The following is a 17803-nucleotide window of genomic DNA, read 5'->3' as shown; positions in this document are numbered from 1 at the left end:
CCTGGTGGCGCAGGGGTTGAGAGTCCACCTGCCGATGCAGGGGACGCGGGTTCGTGCCCCGGTCCGGGAGGATCCCACATGCCGTGGAGCGGCTGGGCCCGTGAGCCATGGCCGCTGAGCCTGCGCGTCCGGAGCCTGTGCTCCGCAACGGGAGAGGCCCCAGCAGTGAGAGGCCCGTGTACCGCAAAAAAAAAAAAATATATAGAACACAGTAAACACACACATACGCGGCTTCCCTTCCCACCCCCTTTTCCCACAGCAAACAGGAAGGCATAGTCTGTGACCTTGGACTCATACACCCTCTCGAATCCACCCTCTGTTGGACTGGTGGAACTGACTAGGTACTAGGTAAGGAGGTCAGTCTGCGTTGAAAAACACCCAACTGCTCTCCAGACGACTGTTTTGAATCAGGCAAAGAAATGATGAGATAACAACCACTTGCTACTTACTCCACAGTACCGGTTCCCATTAAATATCTGCGGCGGCAGAGGGTTGCCCTGGGCGGGCTTCTTCTCCGGGGGAACGTTCGTGTACATCCACTGCCTCTGCTCTTCCGACATCGTGATGTCCACCTCCTCAAACTCTATCTTGTTGGCTTCCAGAAACCTAACCACATCCTGCTGCTGCTTCTTTATCTGCAGACAGAAGACAAACACATAAGGAGAAATGCTCCTCCAAAACCCAGTGGAAACATTTCCGATTTGAACTCGATGTGAGTGCTCATCGTCAGAGGCCACTAGGCCAAAAAAGAGAGGTGATTTTTGCAGACGGCACACGCTGTCCACTCCCTGGTGATCCTCCAGCAGACGCCTCAGCAAGTACTGACACAGTGATTTCTCCAAGAATTCTGGGGCACAACTCCGCCGGTCTGGGAGGGACAGACGAGGTCTGAGGTGGGAGATTCACTTAGTTCTCAGGGGGCCATCACTACCCACTCCCAGCCCCAGAAGTTGACATGTACAGTCACGAAAGCCCTCTCTGTCCCCAACCAATTGAAAACCACAGAGCGCCCATCTGAGATGTCGACACTTCATTGATTCCTGGGAGAGGCAACATTTTTATTCCCCTCAGCAGCCTCTTTCAGATATTCCACAGCTGTAGCCACTGTCAGGAAAGCATCCTTTCATCAATTCACAGGAGTAAAGTGTTCTCCACTTCCAAGGTGAGAGTAAACAACAAGCACCATCCTACTGTGAACTCTCTGTCTTAACCCTTCTTTTTCCCCTGATGGTGCACGTTTCCTTCTCCAGTCACTAGGGGTCAGGTACGCTCTTGAAGAGCTGCAAACACATCTGCGGGTTTTCCAGATGTTACCAACCTTCTTAATGGAAGGTACGGATTAACTCATTGAGATGCGGTGACAGTATTCAGGTATCTTAACCACGGCATGTAAAACATGAGAAAACAAGTGTGCTTTTTCTAAACGATCTTGGGAAATCTGCAGAAAAAAACAAACTTAAGCGGTGAAGTAAATGTTATAATGGCCAAAGAAAAGAATCACTTTGAGAAGTGAAGCAGCTAGAAAGACCTCTGGACAAAGAAAATAAAATGCTGAAGAACAAACCTTCACAGACAGATTGTCCCAGCCAATCCCCTCCACCCCACCTCAATCCGACGGCTCCCCAAAAGCCTCAGGGACATGTGTCTCTGATCACTGGGTTCAAGTCTGTGAATGACTAATGACCAGACGGCATAGTTAGTATGGACAGAAATAAAAGGCTGGCAAGAAAGGACATCGGGCTTCCCTGGTGGCGCAGTGGTTGAGAGTCCGCCTGCCGATGCAGGGGACGCGGGTTCGTGCCCTGGTCCGGGAAGATCCCACGTGCCGTGGAGCAGCTGGGCCCGTGAGCCATGGCCGCTGAGCCTGTGCGTCCGGAGCCTGTGCTCCGCAACGGGAGAGGCCACAGCAGTGAGAGGCCCACGTAACGCAAAAAAAAAAAAAAAAAAAAAGACATCTTTAAAGCACAATAATATTATAAAAGGAGAGAATTACTGTATGGTTGTAAATCCAAGTTGAAAATGATATTATCTCCATTTCTTGAATTAAGCTATTTCTCATGTCTGAAAAAGTTAACTTTTTCTCCTCACTCATAGAATTTCAGAATATATATTATTTTGTAACTTCGGTGTGCAAAAAAGTATCATCCATCCTACTTAATCTCCCCTTACAACTCTACCAGGTAGAGTTTATCGACCCTGAGGCTGAAGGCGTTCACCTATTTTGATCCAAGTCCTAGTGTGCGTTCTTATCAAGACAATCATGTCACTGTCCTAAAATCCTTCTTTAGTGGGTCCCCACTGGCCTTTGTAAAGCAAACAAAAAGTTACCTACAACCCTACTATCCAGACAGCCACTGCCAAAATTTAAATAGAGAAAAGGGTCTGGATTTAATATCCATATTTGGAGCTCTACATACCCAGCACATTTCAATTGTTCCTGAGCATGATCAAAAATGAAACTTATCCATAGTCAAACCTTGGTTTTCCATATATAATGTACAGACATATAACATCCACCACGACTCCAAAATGTGGGTACTTAAAGGCTCAATATGAGGATAAATCAAGACATGTACACAGCTTCTTTACTCCCCCCACCTCCTGGCCATAAACACACAGGGACACACACACACACACACACACAGGGTATTTATTGCTGGACTATAATCCCCTACCGCTCACCTGGTCTTTCCTTTCACACAATCACACCTGGTAAAAAACTGCACCTTGCCCCTTTCACTGAACAATAAATGTATCATGAGCACTGCCCTCTGTCACTGAAAATTTTTCAGAAGTATGAATTTTAATATCTTCCTGGCAATTCCATCATGTAGATATACAGTTAACTATTACTCTATTGTTGAATACTTAGCATGCTTGTAGGTTTCACCACTAGAAATAATATCATCTTTATATATCTTTGATGGTATCGCTCAAGACTACTTTAGGACAAAGCCCTGTGAATGAAACCCAGGTGAAAGGGCAGAGATATTTCTCAGACTCCTGAAGGACTCAGGGTAAAACTGTCTTCCATCAAGGCCACCTCAATTTACATTACCATTAGTCTAAGAGTGTCCATGTCTCAACACCCCTCCTCCTTATAGCCAATATTTGAAAGTTACATCGTAGAATATTAAAATTCAAATGACGTGAGGCGATGGATGTTAACTAATTGTGGTAATCAATTCACAATATATACATACATCAAATCATTATGCTGTACACCTTAAACTTATACAAGTGTTGTATGTCAATTATATCTTAATAAAACTGGGGGAAAAGGGTCGCTGTTTTAAGAAAAAAATTCAAATGCATCATTATACCCTATCAGTGCTCAGGAAGCAAAGCACAGTTCCTCACCAACACTGGTTATGGCTGATGGTAGCATGAGGTGTGAAATGTAAGTAATTATATCTGTATTTTAAGAGGAAAGCAGGAGAGGCACAACCAGCTTTGTGTTTCACAGAGATCACTTTAATACTAAGCAGCTGAAACAGAAAAAAGGAGAAATTCTGTAAGTACTGCTAACACTGGTATGAAAAGGTCCCCAAGATGTATACATGGAAGAAAAAAAAAAAAAGAGCAGAACTGTGTGTAAACTAGGCACATTTAAAAAAAAAAAAAAAGGAGAAAAATAGGAACACTTTTGTATTTACTTGTATTTTCATTTTTTAGAAAAATGCTTGAAGGTTTATATAAGAAACTAACAAAAACGGTTGCCTGGGGGGTGGGTGGGAACTGGAGGATGGGGACAAAGTGAGAGCAAGAGTTTTCACTCTATGTGTGTAAACCTTTTGGAAAAGTGTGAATGTGTCAACATTCAAAAGATTAAAGGGAAGAAATTTAAGAGAGAAAGAAAGCCTCCCATAGAAAACAACCTGGAGCGGGGCAGGAGTCCATGGCCATAGAGACCAGGGGCATTTCGTATACATCAGCAGGACATGGAGCTGGACTTGGAGCGTTTCGTTACTTGCTGGCCTCCCTGACTCCTTACACTTAGAAGAAAGGCCAGATGATTAAAAAGAAAAGAAAAAAAAAAAAAAGAGCTACAAATCCTTGTTCCCCCACTTATTTACTGGGAGAGTTTGAGCAAGCTACTTAATCTATGCCTCAGTTTTTCCATCTTTAAAATGGGAATAATAGTATTACCTGCTTCACTGGAATATTGTGAAGGTTATAGATAAATTATGTGTAGCTTACAATATTTATTGCCTGGCACATAACAGTGCTGTAAAACGTCTTAATTATTATTGTTGAATTTGTTATTTGACATCACATTAAAAAAAAATCTTTCAGAATGCAGTGTCAGGGAAAAGTTCACTTTTTTGAGACAAGGTGAAACAAATTATCATATTTTGCTTTGCTTTTGTTGAAGTTTAGAAATAATTTTAGCACATGTTCAAAATTTTTAAAAATTAAAAAAAAAAAGAGCTAAGGCCACAGAAAATTAATACGATAGCAGGTCACCCAAATAAACAAAGGGGAGAAATTGTACTCCAGAGAAGGAAGTTTCAAGGGGATGTTTGTGACATTAGCCTCAGGAAGGAAGATGAGTCACGGCAGCAGGGCTGTTTTGAGATCTCCCAGGTGAACGCGGCTGGAACTGTGGAAGCCCAGGGATGAGCGGCAGGGACAGGGCAGCGCAGGAGGTGGGGCCTGGGAGAAGCCGGGGTCGTAGGTCACGGGAAGGGCTTTCCTCGTGACAAGAGGAAGCCGTCAAGGGCACTGCACGGCCGGCATAAACCCAGGGTTCAGATAACAATAACATATACCGTCACTTCCTTGACACAAAGAGTTTTATTTACGTTTCAACCGTTCTGAAACAAAACGCACCTTGCAATCAATATCAAAAGAAGTTAGGGGAGAGAAATTTGTGGAAGAGAAGTAAATTGCGGGGCGACAGTCAAGGCCTTCACCCATGTCAATTTAGCCATGGGTGACGGTACCTGTAACTCACGTGACTGTTTTTTTTTCTTCAAACACACTTAGAAGCCATGGCAGATAACGCTATTTATCCAGTAGCCCATCTCCCTTTCTTTCTTAATAACCGAAGCCTGATTTTGTTTTAGAAAGCAATGTGCTCAGCTACAAAAACTTGTTGACCCAACTCCTCTGCAGCTACGGGTGATCACAGAACACAGTGCTGGCCAGTGAGATGTGGGGCGTGTGCTCCTTGGGAAGCCTCCACCGAATGAATGCAAAGACAAAGCCCATTTTGCACTTGGTGACCCTTCTCCCTTCTCTCTTGCAGAAAGGCACCCGTGGTGCCCGGAGGTGCAGAAAGCACTTGGCAATTGTGAAAACCAACACCATATGCAAGAATGGCGGTGGTCAAGCAGAATGACAGGAACCTGGGTTCTTGATGACATCTTACAGCTGCCACGCGAGTCTTGTGCAGCCCACTCTAAACCTTATTAGACAAATAAAACCCCTAATTAGTTAAGCCACTTTTTAGCAACTTTTCTACGGCTTGCATCCCAATGCAATGCTACCTGGAAAACTCTTAACTGCTACATAAAATGTCTTCGGCAATACTGTAGTATGATGGATTGAAAATAAAAGCTATTATTGCACAGCAGAGCCTAGAAATAAAAGCTGTAAGACAAAAAAAAAAAAAAAAAGCTGGATAAACAGACGAATTTTCATTCTTTTCTTTGTGAAGCAACAGCAAAGCTGTTGCACCTAAAACAGGCAGATACCTGCAAAAGCATGAGTTGCATTCCACCTTATCTTTCAAAGGTACACCATTACACGTCATCCAAAGCAATTAAGGGGAACGGACACTGTTAAATCTCTTGGGCTCTATCTCAGGGAGGCCCACGGGCCAGTTCTAGCCCCATTAACTGTGTTTTTATGGCCCACGGCCAAATATAATCTTTATCTTTTTAAATGGTTGGGGGAAAAAATCAAAAGAATGATAGTATTTCATGACATATAAAAATTCTATGAGATACAAATTTCAGTGTCCATAAGTAAAGTCGCATTGGAAGACAATTACATCCGTTCATTTACATGTTCTCCCTGGACGCTTTCGTCCTAGAGAAATTAGCATAATTGAGCCATTGTAACAGAGGCTGTACCGTTCCCAAAGCCTAAAGTATTTAACAACTGCCCTTTTCAGGAAAAGTTTGCCAACTCTACGCTAGCTCACAGATCTTCATTTCCGGCTCAAAGCTCACTTTCTCAGTGAGGCCTTCCCTGACTATGCGATTTTACACTTTTACCAGCCTCCCTCCCCCAAAACGCCCTATTCCCTTTCAGGCTTGATTTTACCATAGCACATAGCATCTGACATACTGTCGTTTTACACATTTGTTTGTCCACCTCGTCCTACTAGAACACAAATTCGGCACAGGCCAAAGCCCCTGGGGCAGGGGATTTTTGTCTGCTGTTCTGCTCACTGCTGGATCCCTGGGGTCTAGAATGGTATCTGGCACAGTGCAGACGCTTAGTAAACGGCTGTCAGTGAACAGCCAGGATTTTCACAAGTACAAGGCCTGTGTAACGGTACTGCTGATTCTTTCATCATGAGGATGAGATACCTCAAGTGCCACCTCCTTGGAGAGCCCTCTCTTGCCACCTAAGCTGAAGTTTTATTAGTTAAATTTATTACAATTTTATTTATCTGTTTACTTGTTTTTATGCTCACCTCTTGCTCTAGAGTGTCAGCTCCGTAAGCACGGGGCCTGGCGTACAGGAGGCTCTCAGAAAATATTAACTGAGTGGATGATTAAAGAATTATTACCCCAGGGGCTTCCCTGGTGGCGCAGTGGTTGAGAGTCCGCCTGCCGATGCAGGGGACGCGGGTTCGTGCCCCGGTCCGGGAAGATCCCACATGTCGCGGAGCGGCTGGGCCCGTGAGCCATGGCCGCTGAGCCTGCGCGTCCGGAGCCTGTGCTCCACAACGGGAGAGGCCACGGCAGTGAGAGGCCCGCGTACCGCAAAAAAAAAAAAAGAAAAAAGAATTATTACCCCACTGCTGAACATCAAAGTTTTCCAGGTGCTATTCAAGAGGTCAAACTAAATTGATAATTTAATTTAGGAACAAATGTAACTGAAGCTTAGCCAAACAGGAATGTAGATCAAACACCCATATTTCTCAGTGAATACTAAAGCTGTATGAATTTAAAAAGGAGTGTGTCTATGATGTTACATGAAACAGTAAACACCCTAAATAATTCAGAAGAATCTTTGGACCCCGAATGCAAAAAAGACTTCCCTTCTAAAACTGACACTGACATTGAAGTAGGAAGTTGGATGTGATTCTATGTTTAAACAAATGCTATTGTCAGTTAATTTTAAAACCTGCAAGTGCATAATGTAGTATTTTGTTCTGCCCAAATGTTTTTTTTATGAGATTGTTGATATATCTGCAAATTGATGATAAATGAAAATCAAGCAAATATGTTGGTACTTCCCCGACCCTGCTTCCAGCTGCTACCATAGAATTCTATCACCCCCTACCACTTTCCCCCCAATCTTTCCAGGAGCTCTGAAGTGAGCTTCTCACATGTGCTCTGAAGCAGCCTCCTTGGCCGCTGTGTTGCTAAGTGCTATGACCTGAATGTGTCACCCCAAAACCCCTATGTTGAAACCTACCCCCCAAGGTGATGGCATCAGAAGGTGAGGTTAATGAGAGGTAATTAAGTGATGAGGGTGGAGTGATCTTATGGAAGAGGCCCAGGAGCTGTCTTGCTCCCGTCCACAATGCGAGGACACAGCCAGAAGACTGCGGTCTGCTACCCAGAATTGGGGTTTCCCCAGCACCCAACCATGCTGGCACCCTGATCTTGGACTTCCAGCCTCCAGAACTGTGAGAAATTCCTGTTGTTTTTGAGCCACCCAGTCTGTGGTATTTTCTTATAGCAGCCCTAATGGACTAAGACAAAAAACCTTTACCCTTTCAACTCTGGGGCCCTGCAGGACCCAGATCTGCTGAAGACCCAAGCCCTGATGAACCGGCCCCGGTGATAAGCTGTCTGGGCTGGTCCTGCTCAATCTGCTGATGTAGCGTGAACACTCAATGACCCATGCAAATCTTAGTGAAGACACTGGTAGCTTTCACTGGCAACCTCCTGACTCCAGGAATCCCTAGGGACTGGATCAGAGGCCAGGCTAACTAAATTATACTGCACTTGACTTACACTTACCCCCTATTCTCAGGCACTGAGTGCAAGTAAACTTGCACTTCTCCACTCTCTCTTCGCGTAGGATTAGTTCTTTCCCAGAAGGCTGCCAGTTAACTTATGTAATTAAGCAGGCCCTGCCAGATTCTTCCAGACGCTTCCAGACGTGTCTAATCATGTTTGAATTCCGGGGTGAACACAGCAGAGGCTGTACCCTGGGACCTTGGGAGTCCCTAGTAAATAAAGACATTATCAATTTGAATAAGATAGGGCTTGTTTTTTTTTCAAACTGAGATTTAATGTGAGCAATTGGGGGAAACCAAGTGTAAAGACAAAGCACAAAAAAAGAATGAAATAATGCCATTTGCAGCAACATGGATGGATCTAGAGATTATCATACTAAGTGAAGTAAGTCAAACAGAGACAAATATCTTATGATATCACTTTTATGTGGAATCTAAAAAAAATGATACAAATGAACTTATGTACAAAACAGGAAGAGACTCAGACATAGAAAACTTATGGTTACCAAAGGGGAAAGGGAAAGGTGGCGGGGAGGGATAAATTATGAAGTAACACATACATACATCTATATATAAAATACATAAACAGCAAGGACCTAGTATATAGCACAGGGAACTCTACTCAATATTTTGTAATAACCTATATGGGAAAAGAATCTGAAAAAGAATACATATATATTATATATATAATACATACACACACACACACACACACACACATATATGTATATCTTGAGTCACTTTGCTGTACACCTGAAACTAACACAACATTGTAAATCAGCTATACTTCAATTAAAAAAAAAAAAAAGACAAAGCACAGATGGCAGATAACAAGCAAAACTGGAAAAAAAGAAAAGTATGTATTTTAGAGTTAGACTGTCCTGGTTTTAACCCTGGCCCTGTCAGTCGAGTAGCCTTGGAGATATTACTAAGCTTCTCTTTTGGCCTTAGTTTCCAAATCTGTAAAATGGACCCAGAATCTTTTTTCACAGGTTTATTGAGAGGATTAAATAAGAAAAGAGCTAAACAGTAATAGGCACTGCTCAGTTGTTTCATTCATTCAAGCGTGTTAACTTTTCTTTCTTTGCCCTAGATGTGGCCTTCTGCAAAAAATATAAAGTAACTTCATAGAACTTTCAAAGACTTTAGGCATTGGATGTAACAGTTCTTCATTTCACCTCCTTTCACACTTCAAATACACAGTTTTCTTTCTTCTGACCTGAGGCAGATGTAAGGCTGATCAGGGCCTTTTATGTCTGCCACAAGGAAGAAATCAAAGGCAGGCAGAGGAAAGAGGACAGATTTTCTTATAACCTGATGAGACTTACAGAGGAGGGGCTGGACTAGACTAGGAGGGGTAGGGGGCCCGAAGACAACTCCTCCTTCCAAATAAAAAGGGAAGAAAGGTCTGATGATCTTTTCTGGGTCAAAGACACAGGAACTTCCAAGCAATAGAGTAGGGTACCTCGAAGATCTATCATTCCATGGCAAGTTCTTTAACTAATACCACACTGTTGGACTCACTAGGCATTATATTCTCATAAAGAGGATGTAAATGGCAGGCGATGGACTAGTTACTCCAAGCTATTCACTACCTCTCCTGTGAAGACTAGAAAGTGAAAGCCCTGTGTTCCCAGCCACCCTTGCAGCTGGGAAGTCACTGACCCAGAGCCCACTGCTAAGCTGGGGGTCAAAGTCCAATGGGTGGAGCTTCTGCACGAGGCTCTGCTCTCCCGCTGAAGCTAATGGATCAATACCAGGGCCCTTTGTCCCTGCCCTTCCTCCCTCTTCTCACTTGGAACCTTGGTGTGAGGGCTGGAGGTGCAGGGGCCGCCTTTCCACCATGAGACAACAAGCATCAGGAAAAGGCCAAGAGATCCCAGAAATACAGGCCCTGAACAAATCAGTCTCCAGACTTAACCTGGAGAGACCAAACCACCTCTGTTCATTTAAGTTCACGTTACTCAGGTTCTCTCTTACCTGCAAACGGACACACTCCTCCCCTAAAACACCCACGGATATGTTTCCTTTCTGGGAAGCAGGACAGGGTGTAGAAGAAACCCCAACAAGCCACTGGCTCACTGGCAACATTCAAATGCTGTTTAACTCAACATGAGATTACACGTAAAGTACTGTGTCTCTGGTGTCTATTTCAGTCTGTCTTACTAGAAAGCAAATACCAGGCTACCAAGCCGAAGATAACAATGAGAGAGGCTGTCTGCAAGAGATTGAAACTTGAGTTTTAGGGAATCAGAGTGTCAGAAAGAGGAACTGTGAACTACAGGGCAATTTTTGAAAGAATCATTATTATATGTCGTAAATTAAAGCAATACAATTTCAATGATGGAAAAGATTGTGCTTTTTTGTCTGTGTATCATTAGCACAGCCCCTGGTACTTACTAGGCACTCCATATGTTTGTATTAAACAAATAAACATTATTGAGCTTGAATAAATTATTTTAACATATTTTCTTTTTAACCAGTAAATACTTTGGATCCTGTTTTCTTAACCAACTTGCATTGGCTTCTTTTTTCCATGTTTATAATGTTAAGTCGTCTTTTCAATTAAAAAAATAATATCATCCTGAAGTAATTATTTTTTATATTACCTTCCAAGGATTCAACATTCAGAAACAGACTTTATATGGTTGCCATAATAACATACACATTTTGGGTAGAATGTTTCGGTTGTATTACAAATATTTTCTGCTTTTATAATCTTCATAGTTATCTTATTGCATGCATGGATTCTATTAAGTATTTAACTCTAATGTTTAGAACATTATCCAACCATTGGAAATTTAAGTATATTCTAGATATATTTTTCTTTTATAAGAAAAGAAAGCTGTTTCAAACGGGCTGACATTTTTCATGATGACAAATTATATCGATAGTAAGCTACCTAACAGATATTAAAACACACAGAGACGCTCACATATATACACACACACACACCCTCTTCTTTCTTGATTTGTCCCTTCAAAGTAAAGATGATACTTTATCAGGTAACTATTTCACAAAATGGATTTTAGGAAATGTATTGATATTATTATTTTGTTACTGAAAACAATGCTTGTTGTCTATAAAAGTTTTCATTACGAAAACCTAGAAACATAATTTTCTAATCTACTAAAAAATCTTTCAAATGAAAAATTTCAGTGAGTTTTTTTAATGTAAAAATCTAACATCTTTCAATTCGTTTTCAGGAACAACTAATTGACATCAGGGAAGAGAGTAGGATTTTAACTACAAAATTTTTACCACTTTTGTGTTATAGATGAATGGGACCAGAAAAATGATTATCACTGTCCTTTAATTCTAATGATGCTTATCCTCCATTTGCATATCCTTTATAATCTGCTTTCTCTTGATACTAATACTTTGAAGACATCACATACTTCCACATCTTCAACTGTCACCTCTATGGAGACATATCTAAAATTTGCATTTCAAAATTGGCCTCTTTCACCAGGGCCAATCCATAGTGCCAAAGCCTTTCTGGAAATGTATGCTTAAACGTCCCACCATCACCTCAAACTTCACTGCTAAAACAAAACAACACAACAAGGTTTTGACAAGGTTTTGTTGTCATAAGATCAACCTACCAATCTACCTCCTTCTCCTAACTTCCCTGTTTCTGTTAACAATACATCACTGTGTTGAGGGCTCAGCATGACCACAGACCTGCCTGTGAGTCCAACACTTAACACTGTTCCAAAAATAACCTACCTAAGGAAAGCTTTCACACACACATACACACTCTCTCTCTCTCTCTCTCTCTCTCTCTCCCTCTCTCTCCCCCTGTTTTAGATGAAGAGCCTCTCCTATCTCAGTTTGGTAGCACTAGAACAGGAATGGTGTAGAGAAGGTACTGGAATTGTGACTTTGATGTCCTCGAGGGGCCCTGGTTCATCTGTGACTTTTTCCATGATAGTCAGAACATCTGATGATGATGTCAAGGGCAGTGGCCTGATCCCCATAAGGGCCACTTCATTTTGATTTGTGTTCTAGTTCTGGACAACCAGCAAGGGATGGATCTGTCACCTCGGGCAAGTTACTTCTTCTATCAAAGCCTCAGTTTCCTCATCGGTGAAAGGCAGATCAGAATTTAGGGCAGACGGTGGTGAAGAAAATTAAATGACGTAATGTTCCTAGTGCCCAGCACGTAGGGAAAGATCTCAACACACTCTAGTCACTATTACTATTACACTTTTAATTCTAAGGCCACAGACCTCATCGGCTCTTCTGTTCTTTGGCAAGCTTACTCTCCTGCCAATCACTGAGGACACCTGGGCCCAGTACAACGCCATTCCTTCAGTGAGTCACTCATCTGTTCACTCCAGAAGGACATTCTGAGGGTCGAGCAGGTGCCAGGCACTGTGCTAGGCTTAGTGGGTACACACCTGCCTCTGCCTTCCTTCAGCTCACGCCCAAGAAAGCTGGGAGTTACAGGGAGTCAAGGTACTGACAGTATCCAAACTATAAAACTAGGTAACGCAGAGAGGATTGATAAAAAGAAATGTTCACAGACTGAGATATGGGGAAGTCATTCTGGCTTTCCCATGAGTTACATTGAATTTTATGCTGACTAAAATAGACTGTGGCCTATCAAACATACATTGGACATCTGTTTTAATTATTAGAGAAGAGGACACATTGATTAAAAGTAAAGGATGTCCGTGTTAAAAACAGAGATTAAATGCCTCTCTTCCTGGGATGCCAATGCTGGTCCTCCTTTGAGGCTAAGACTCCCTTCCCAGGGGCCAAGGCCATGCTGACTTGCTGGGTGCTGGCTGGAATGTTCTTTTTCTGAAACCTTGAAGAAATGTAACCCTGACTAGTTTCATGTTCTCTGTTCTGACAAGATATAAAACTGTGCTGGAAACCCTGCTTCTGCACAGCAGTTTCTCAGAGTCACCTGGGAAGCGGGCTTCCGGCTAGTCCTCAGTTTGGCTCAAATAAAACTCTTTTCTATTCTTACGATTGATTGTTTATTGATTATTTCCATTGACAGGATCCACTCTCTGGGAACATACCCTTTGGTAAGAATGGGCTTCCCTTTAGAGATGAGCATGGCTGCCATCACGCTAGTGCATGTTCTGCGAGACTGTATCCTCATGCCAACAAGTGACGAGGGCAGGACGGGTCTCCTCAGGCGCACGCTGCACAGAGCTCATCACAGCAGAATGCACCTCAACTGCCCAGGCCAGACTCACCAAACCCAGGAACAGACAGGCGCTGTCCCTTGCTGTGTGTTCACAAGAGTAACCTTTTTGACTTTCCCGTCTCTGCTGCATACAGGGACTGAGAAAACGAATGCTAGAGTTAAAACTAGAGAGTACGGGTGCGGGGGAGGGATGGATTGGGAGTGTGGGGTTAGTAGATGCAAACTATTATATATGGAATGGATAAACAACAAGGTCTTACTGTAGCACAGGGAACTCTATTCAGTAACCTGTGATGAGCCATAATGGAAAAGAATATGAAAAAGGTATATATATGCGTATAACTGAATCACTTTGCTGTACAGCAGAAATTAACACAACATTGTAAATCAACTATACTTCAATAAAATAAATTAAAAAAAAAACAAACTAGAAAGTGGAACAGGGAGAACCACAAATGTCAGACAAGTAAAGAGGAATTAACAAATGTCCCCATGGCTGTCCTCTAGGACTAAAAGTCCGTCCGGCGTATTTTTAAACTGATAACCAACATCAATTTTTTAAGCTGATAGCCAACATGAATTTAAGCGCCTGTTTATTTGGAGTCACAGTTTTGGAATCACAGATTAAGATCAAGAACATGTAATTAAATCCAATCACTTCATTTAGTTCCCTAACCGAAACTTAGCCAGGTGTCAGCAGAGTTCATGGTCTATGGTTCTTGGGTTTAAAGAAATGTTTTAGAACTGATCAAAGAGAGGCTCCAGCTGTCCTGCTGCTGGCAGAATGATTCTTCCAGTGAACTCGAATCTAATCTGCCACTAACAAAAATGTTACCTGTTATTTTCTTTTCTTTTTTAAATTTATTTTATGTATTTATTTTTGGCTGCGTTGGGTCTTCATTGCTGCACGCAGGCTTTCTCTACTTGCGGCGAGCGGGGGCTACTCTTTGTTGCGGTGCGCAGGCTTCTCACTGTGGTGGCTTCTCTTGTTGTGGAGTACGGGCTCCAGGCACGCGGGCTCAGTAGCTGTGGCACACAGGCTCAGTAGTTGTGGCTCGCGGGCTCTAGAGCGCAGGGTCAGTAGTTGTGGTGCGTGGGCTTAGCTGCTGCATGGCATGTGGGATCTTCCCAGACCAGGGCTCGAACCTGTGTCCCCTGCATTGGCAGGCAGATTCTCAACCACTGCGCCACCAGGGAAGTCCTACCTGTTATTTTCTGATTGTGAACTGGTATTTTCAGAATAACCTAGGCAAGTCCCTTCACACTCCAGATCATAGGTTACTGAAACAATATTTGCTTCTAATTCTTGGTATAACTTTAAAAGACAACCTAGTAAGACAGTAGAAGAATTGAATTAAAATGAAAAAGATAAAGGAGTCAATAAAATCTGCTACGTCAAATTTAATAACTTTATTCTTCAAAACTACAATTAAATATTTAATCCCATGTGATCACTCGTTCATGTTAAAAAACTACAGTCAGTGCCAACAAACACATGAAAGAATGCTCAACATCATTAATCATTAGAGAAATGCAAATCAAAACTACAATGAGATATCATCTCACACCAGTCAGAATGGACATCATCAAGAAATCTAGAAACAATAAATGCTGAAGAAGGTGTGGAGAAAAGGGAACACTCTTGCACTGCTGGTGGGAATGTGAATTGGTACAGCCGCTATGGAGAACGGTATGGAGGTTCCTTAAAAAACTAAAAATAGAACTACCATATGACCCAGCAATCCCACTACTGGGCATATACCCTGAGAAAACCATAATTCAAAAAGAGTCATGTACCAAAATGTTCACTGCAGCTCTATTTACAATAGCCAGGAGATGGAAACAACCTAAGTGTCCATCATTGGATGAATGGGTAAAGAAGATGTGGCACATATATACAATGGAATATTACTCAGCCATAAAAAGAAATGAAACTGAGGTATTTGTAATGAGGTGGATAGACCTAGAGTCTGTCATACAGAGTGAAGTAAGTCAGAAAGAGAAAGACAAATACCATATGGTAACACATATATATGGAATCTAGGAAAAAAAAAAAGTCATGAAGAACCTAGGGGTAAAACAGAAATAAAGACACAGACCCACTAGAGAATGGACTTGAGGATATGGGGAGCAGGAAGGGTAAGCTGGGACAAAGCCAGAGAGAGGCATGGACATATATACACTACCAAATGTAAGGTAGATAGCTAGTGGGAAGCAGCCGCATAGCACAGGGAGATCAGCTCGCTGCTTTGTGACCACCTAGAGGGGTGGGATAGGGAGGGTGGGAGGGAAGGAGATGCAAGAGGGAAGGGATATGGGAATAGATGTATATGTACAACTGATTCACTTTGTTATAAACCAGAAACTAATACACCATTGGGAAGCAATTATACTCCAATAAAGATGTAAAAAAAAAAAAAAAAAAAAAACTACAGTCAGTGTCTTTCACAGCCTTCCTCTCTCTACAAGTCCTGCATCACGAGCTACAGCAGGCACAGGGTCTTCCAGTTTCCTAGAAAGCATGAAGTCATCTCCTCTTCTTTGTTCTTCTCTCTTTCCTTCAGCTGCCAAGCCCTGAAAATTCTACCACTCCCCTTATCTTGCTGATTTCACCCCATTTCTACAACTCTTATGTTGCTGGCAGCCACGCCTCCAGGGATCTTACTGTCCTACCCATTCCCCTCTCAAGGCAGGCGAGAATGTTCTTCTCAAGCACATACCACTACTTTTGTCAGATCTTTACAATTCCTCATTGGCTCTCGATTTTAAAAAACAAACAAATAAATAAAAAATTTAAGACGGCTCTACAGTCTGCTGCTCCTAGATTCTCAGGCCTCTCACCAGTGGTGTCCTGTCTCCATCTCACCTTCAGAACCCTGGATCACACCCCTACAGCCGAGCACCTCACCTCATGCCGGCGGTCCTTTCAGAATTGGCCACGAACCTCAGATCTCTTCTCTCCTCTCATCAAACACTCCATCTCTTTTCTCTAAACTATGGAAATTCACCAGTGTGCCTGGAAAGACACACACCTGAGCCCACACACCTTGGTTACATCTTTATTTTTCACCTTCTCAGACATTTTTTTATTTTTATATAGTTAGACACATTAATATTAGTATTATGGTTCTAGATGTGTATGGCGTGTCTCCCGAGAGTATTTTCCACGTAGTATGTACTCAAATGTCATCTGATAGGTTGTCCCCGAGGGTTGCTTGAAAGAGTAGGTTCCAGGGGGAGGAACAGGTGATTAACATTTACCCACATATTGGAAAACCAGAAAATTCAGAAGATCTAGTGATGGTACCACCACCCACTCACCTGCCCAACCCAGAAACTAGGATTCGATCTTTGACTCTCCCTGATGATACAATTAATCATCGAGTCCTTAATCATCAAGTTTCTGCTTTCAAATTTTTTCTTGAACCCATCCATGTTTCTTCAGTTTCACTCCCACTAGCCCATGCCAAGCTATCATCTCTGGTCAACCTGTATCTTCCTGTATTTTCTTCTGACCAGCTTTCCCCCAAAGCCACTTTTCACAGAGAAGCTAAAATGAATTTTTTTTTAGTTTTATTTATTAAAATTTTTTTTAATTTTTATACAATTTTAAAAGGTTACTTTCCATTTACAGTTATTACAAAATATTGGGTATATTCCCTGTGTTGTACAATATATCCTTTTTAAAATGAATTTTTTAGATAAGCATAAACATAACGGTTTCAGATCTCTGCTTAAAAACCTTCCAGAAACTTCCCATTCTCCTTGAAATGGAGGCAGAAATCCATGCCCAGGCCCACGAGGCCCACCTCTGCAGCTCAGGCCCCTCTCCCACCCACCTGCAGCCGTGGCTCTCCACCCATAAGTGCACCTGGGTCACCTGGAGGGCTTGTCAAAACACAGACTGCAGAGAGGAGGTTGACTCCAAAGTTTCTGATTTGGTAAGACTTGGACGGGGTTCAGGAATTTGCATTTCATATCCATCCAGTGGAGTATTATGTGGCCGTAACAATGAACGAGGTACTGATACAGGGCACGGTAAGGACGCACCTTGAAAACATTTTGCTAAAGTGAAGAAAACCAGTCATAAAGGACCATCCATTGTATAATCCCATTTATATAAAATGTCCAGAGAACAGACTAATCTATAGACAGAAAGTAGATTAGTGGTTGTCGAGGGCTAGGGTGAGGAGGATGGGGACACTGCAGGTATGGCTAAGGGGTGTGGGACTGGCCTTTGAGGTCCCAACTTCTCCACGTAACCTCGCACCTCTCCTCTCCCTACACCTAGTTCCTCACCACAGTGACTAACCCTTGCTTCCCATGCCTGAACACCCTCTTGACTTCTCAACAGTGAAGTCCTACCTCCTTCAACGCCCAGCTTTGAGCCCACCTCTCACACAGTACCACCCCTGTCCAGAATATTCTCCACTTACTTCTTCTGAACTTCCAGAGAACACGACCCATATTCACTGTGTGTCCAAGAG

The 17803-nt window shown here is 42.5% G+C and overlaps 1 protein-coding gene across 1 annotated transcript in view; it reads right to left on the bottom strand.

Annotated features, from left to right (window-relative positions):
• SH3BGRL2 (SH3 domain binding glutamate rich protein like 2) overlaps nucleotides 1–17803 on the bottom strand; it is a 57126-nt gene that overhangs the window by 19409 nt on the left and 19914 nt on the right. Inside the window, exon 2 of the mRNA XM_082634365.1 lies at nucleotides 450–635. Within this exon, the coding sequence (XP_082490491.1) occupies nucleotides 450–635 (186 nt within the window). The remainder of the gene's footprint in view (nucleotides 1–449; nucleotides 636–17803) is intronic.

This window comes from Mesoplodon mirus (assembly GCF_964341445.2).
Source record: "Mesoplodon mirus genome assembly, chromosome: 10".
Taxonomy (NCBI): Eukaryota; Metazoa; Chordata; class Mammalia; order Artiodactyla; family Ziphiidae; genus Mesoplodon; species Mesoplodon mirus.
The sequence above is the reverse complement of the archived record's forward strand: the minus strand, read 5'-3'. Positions and strand labels throughout refer to the sequence as shown.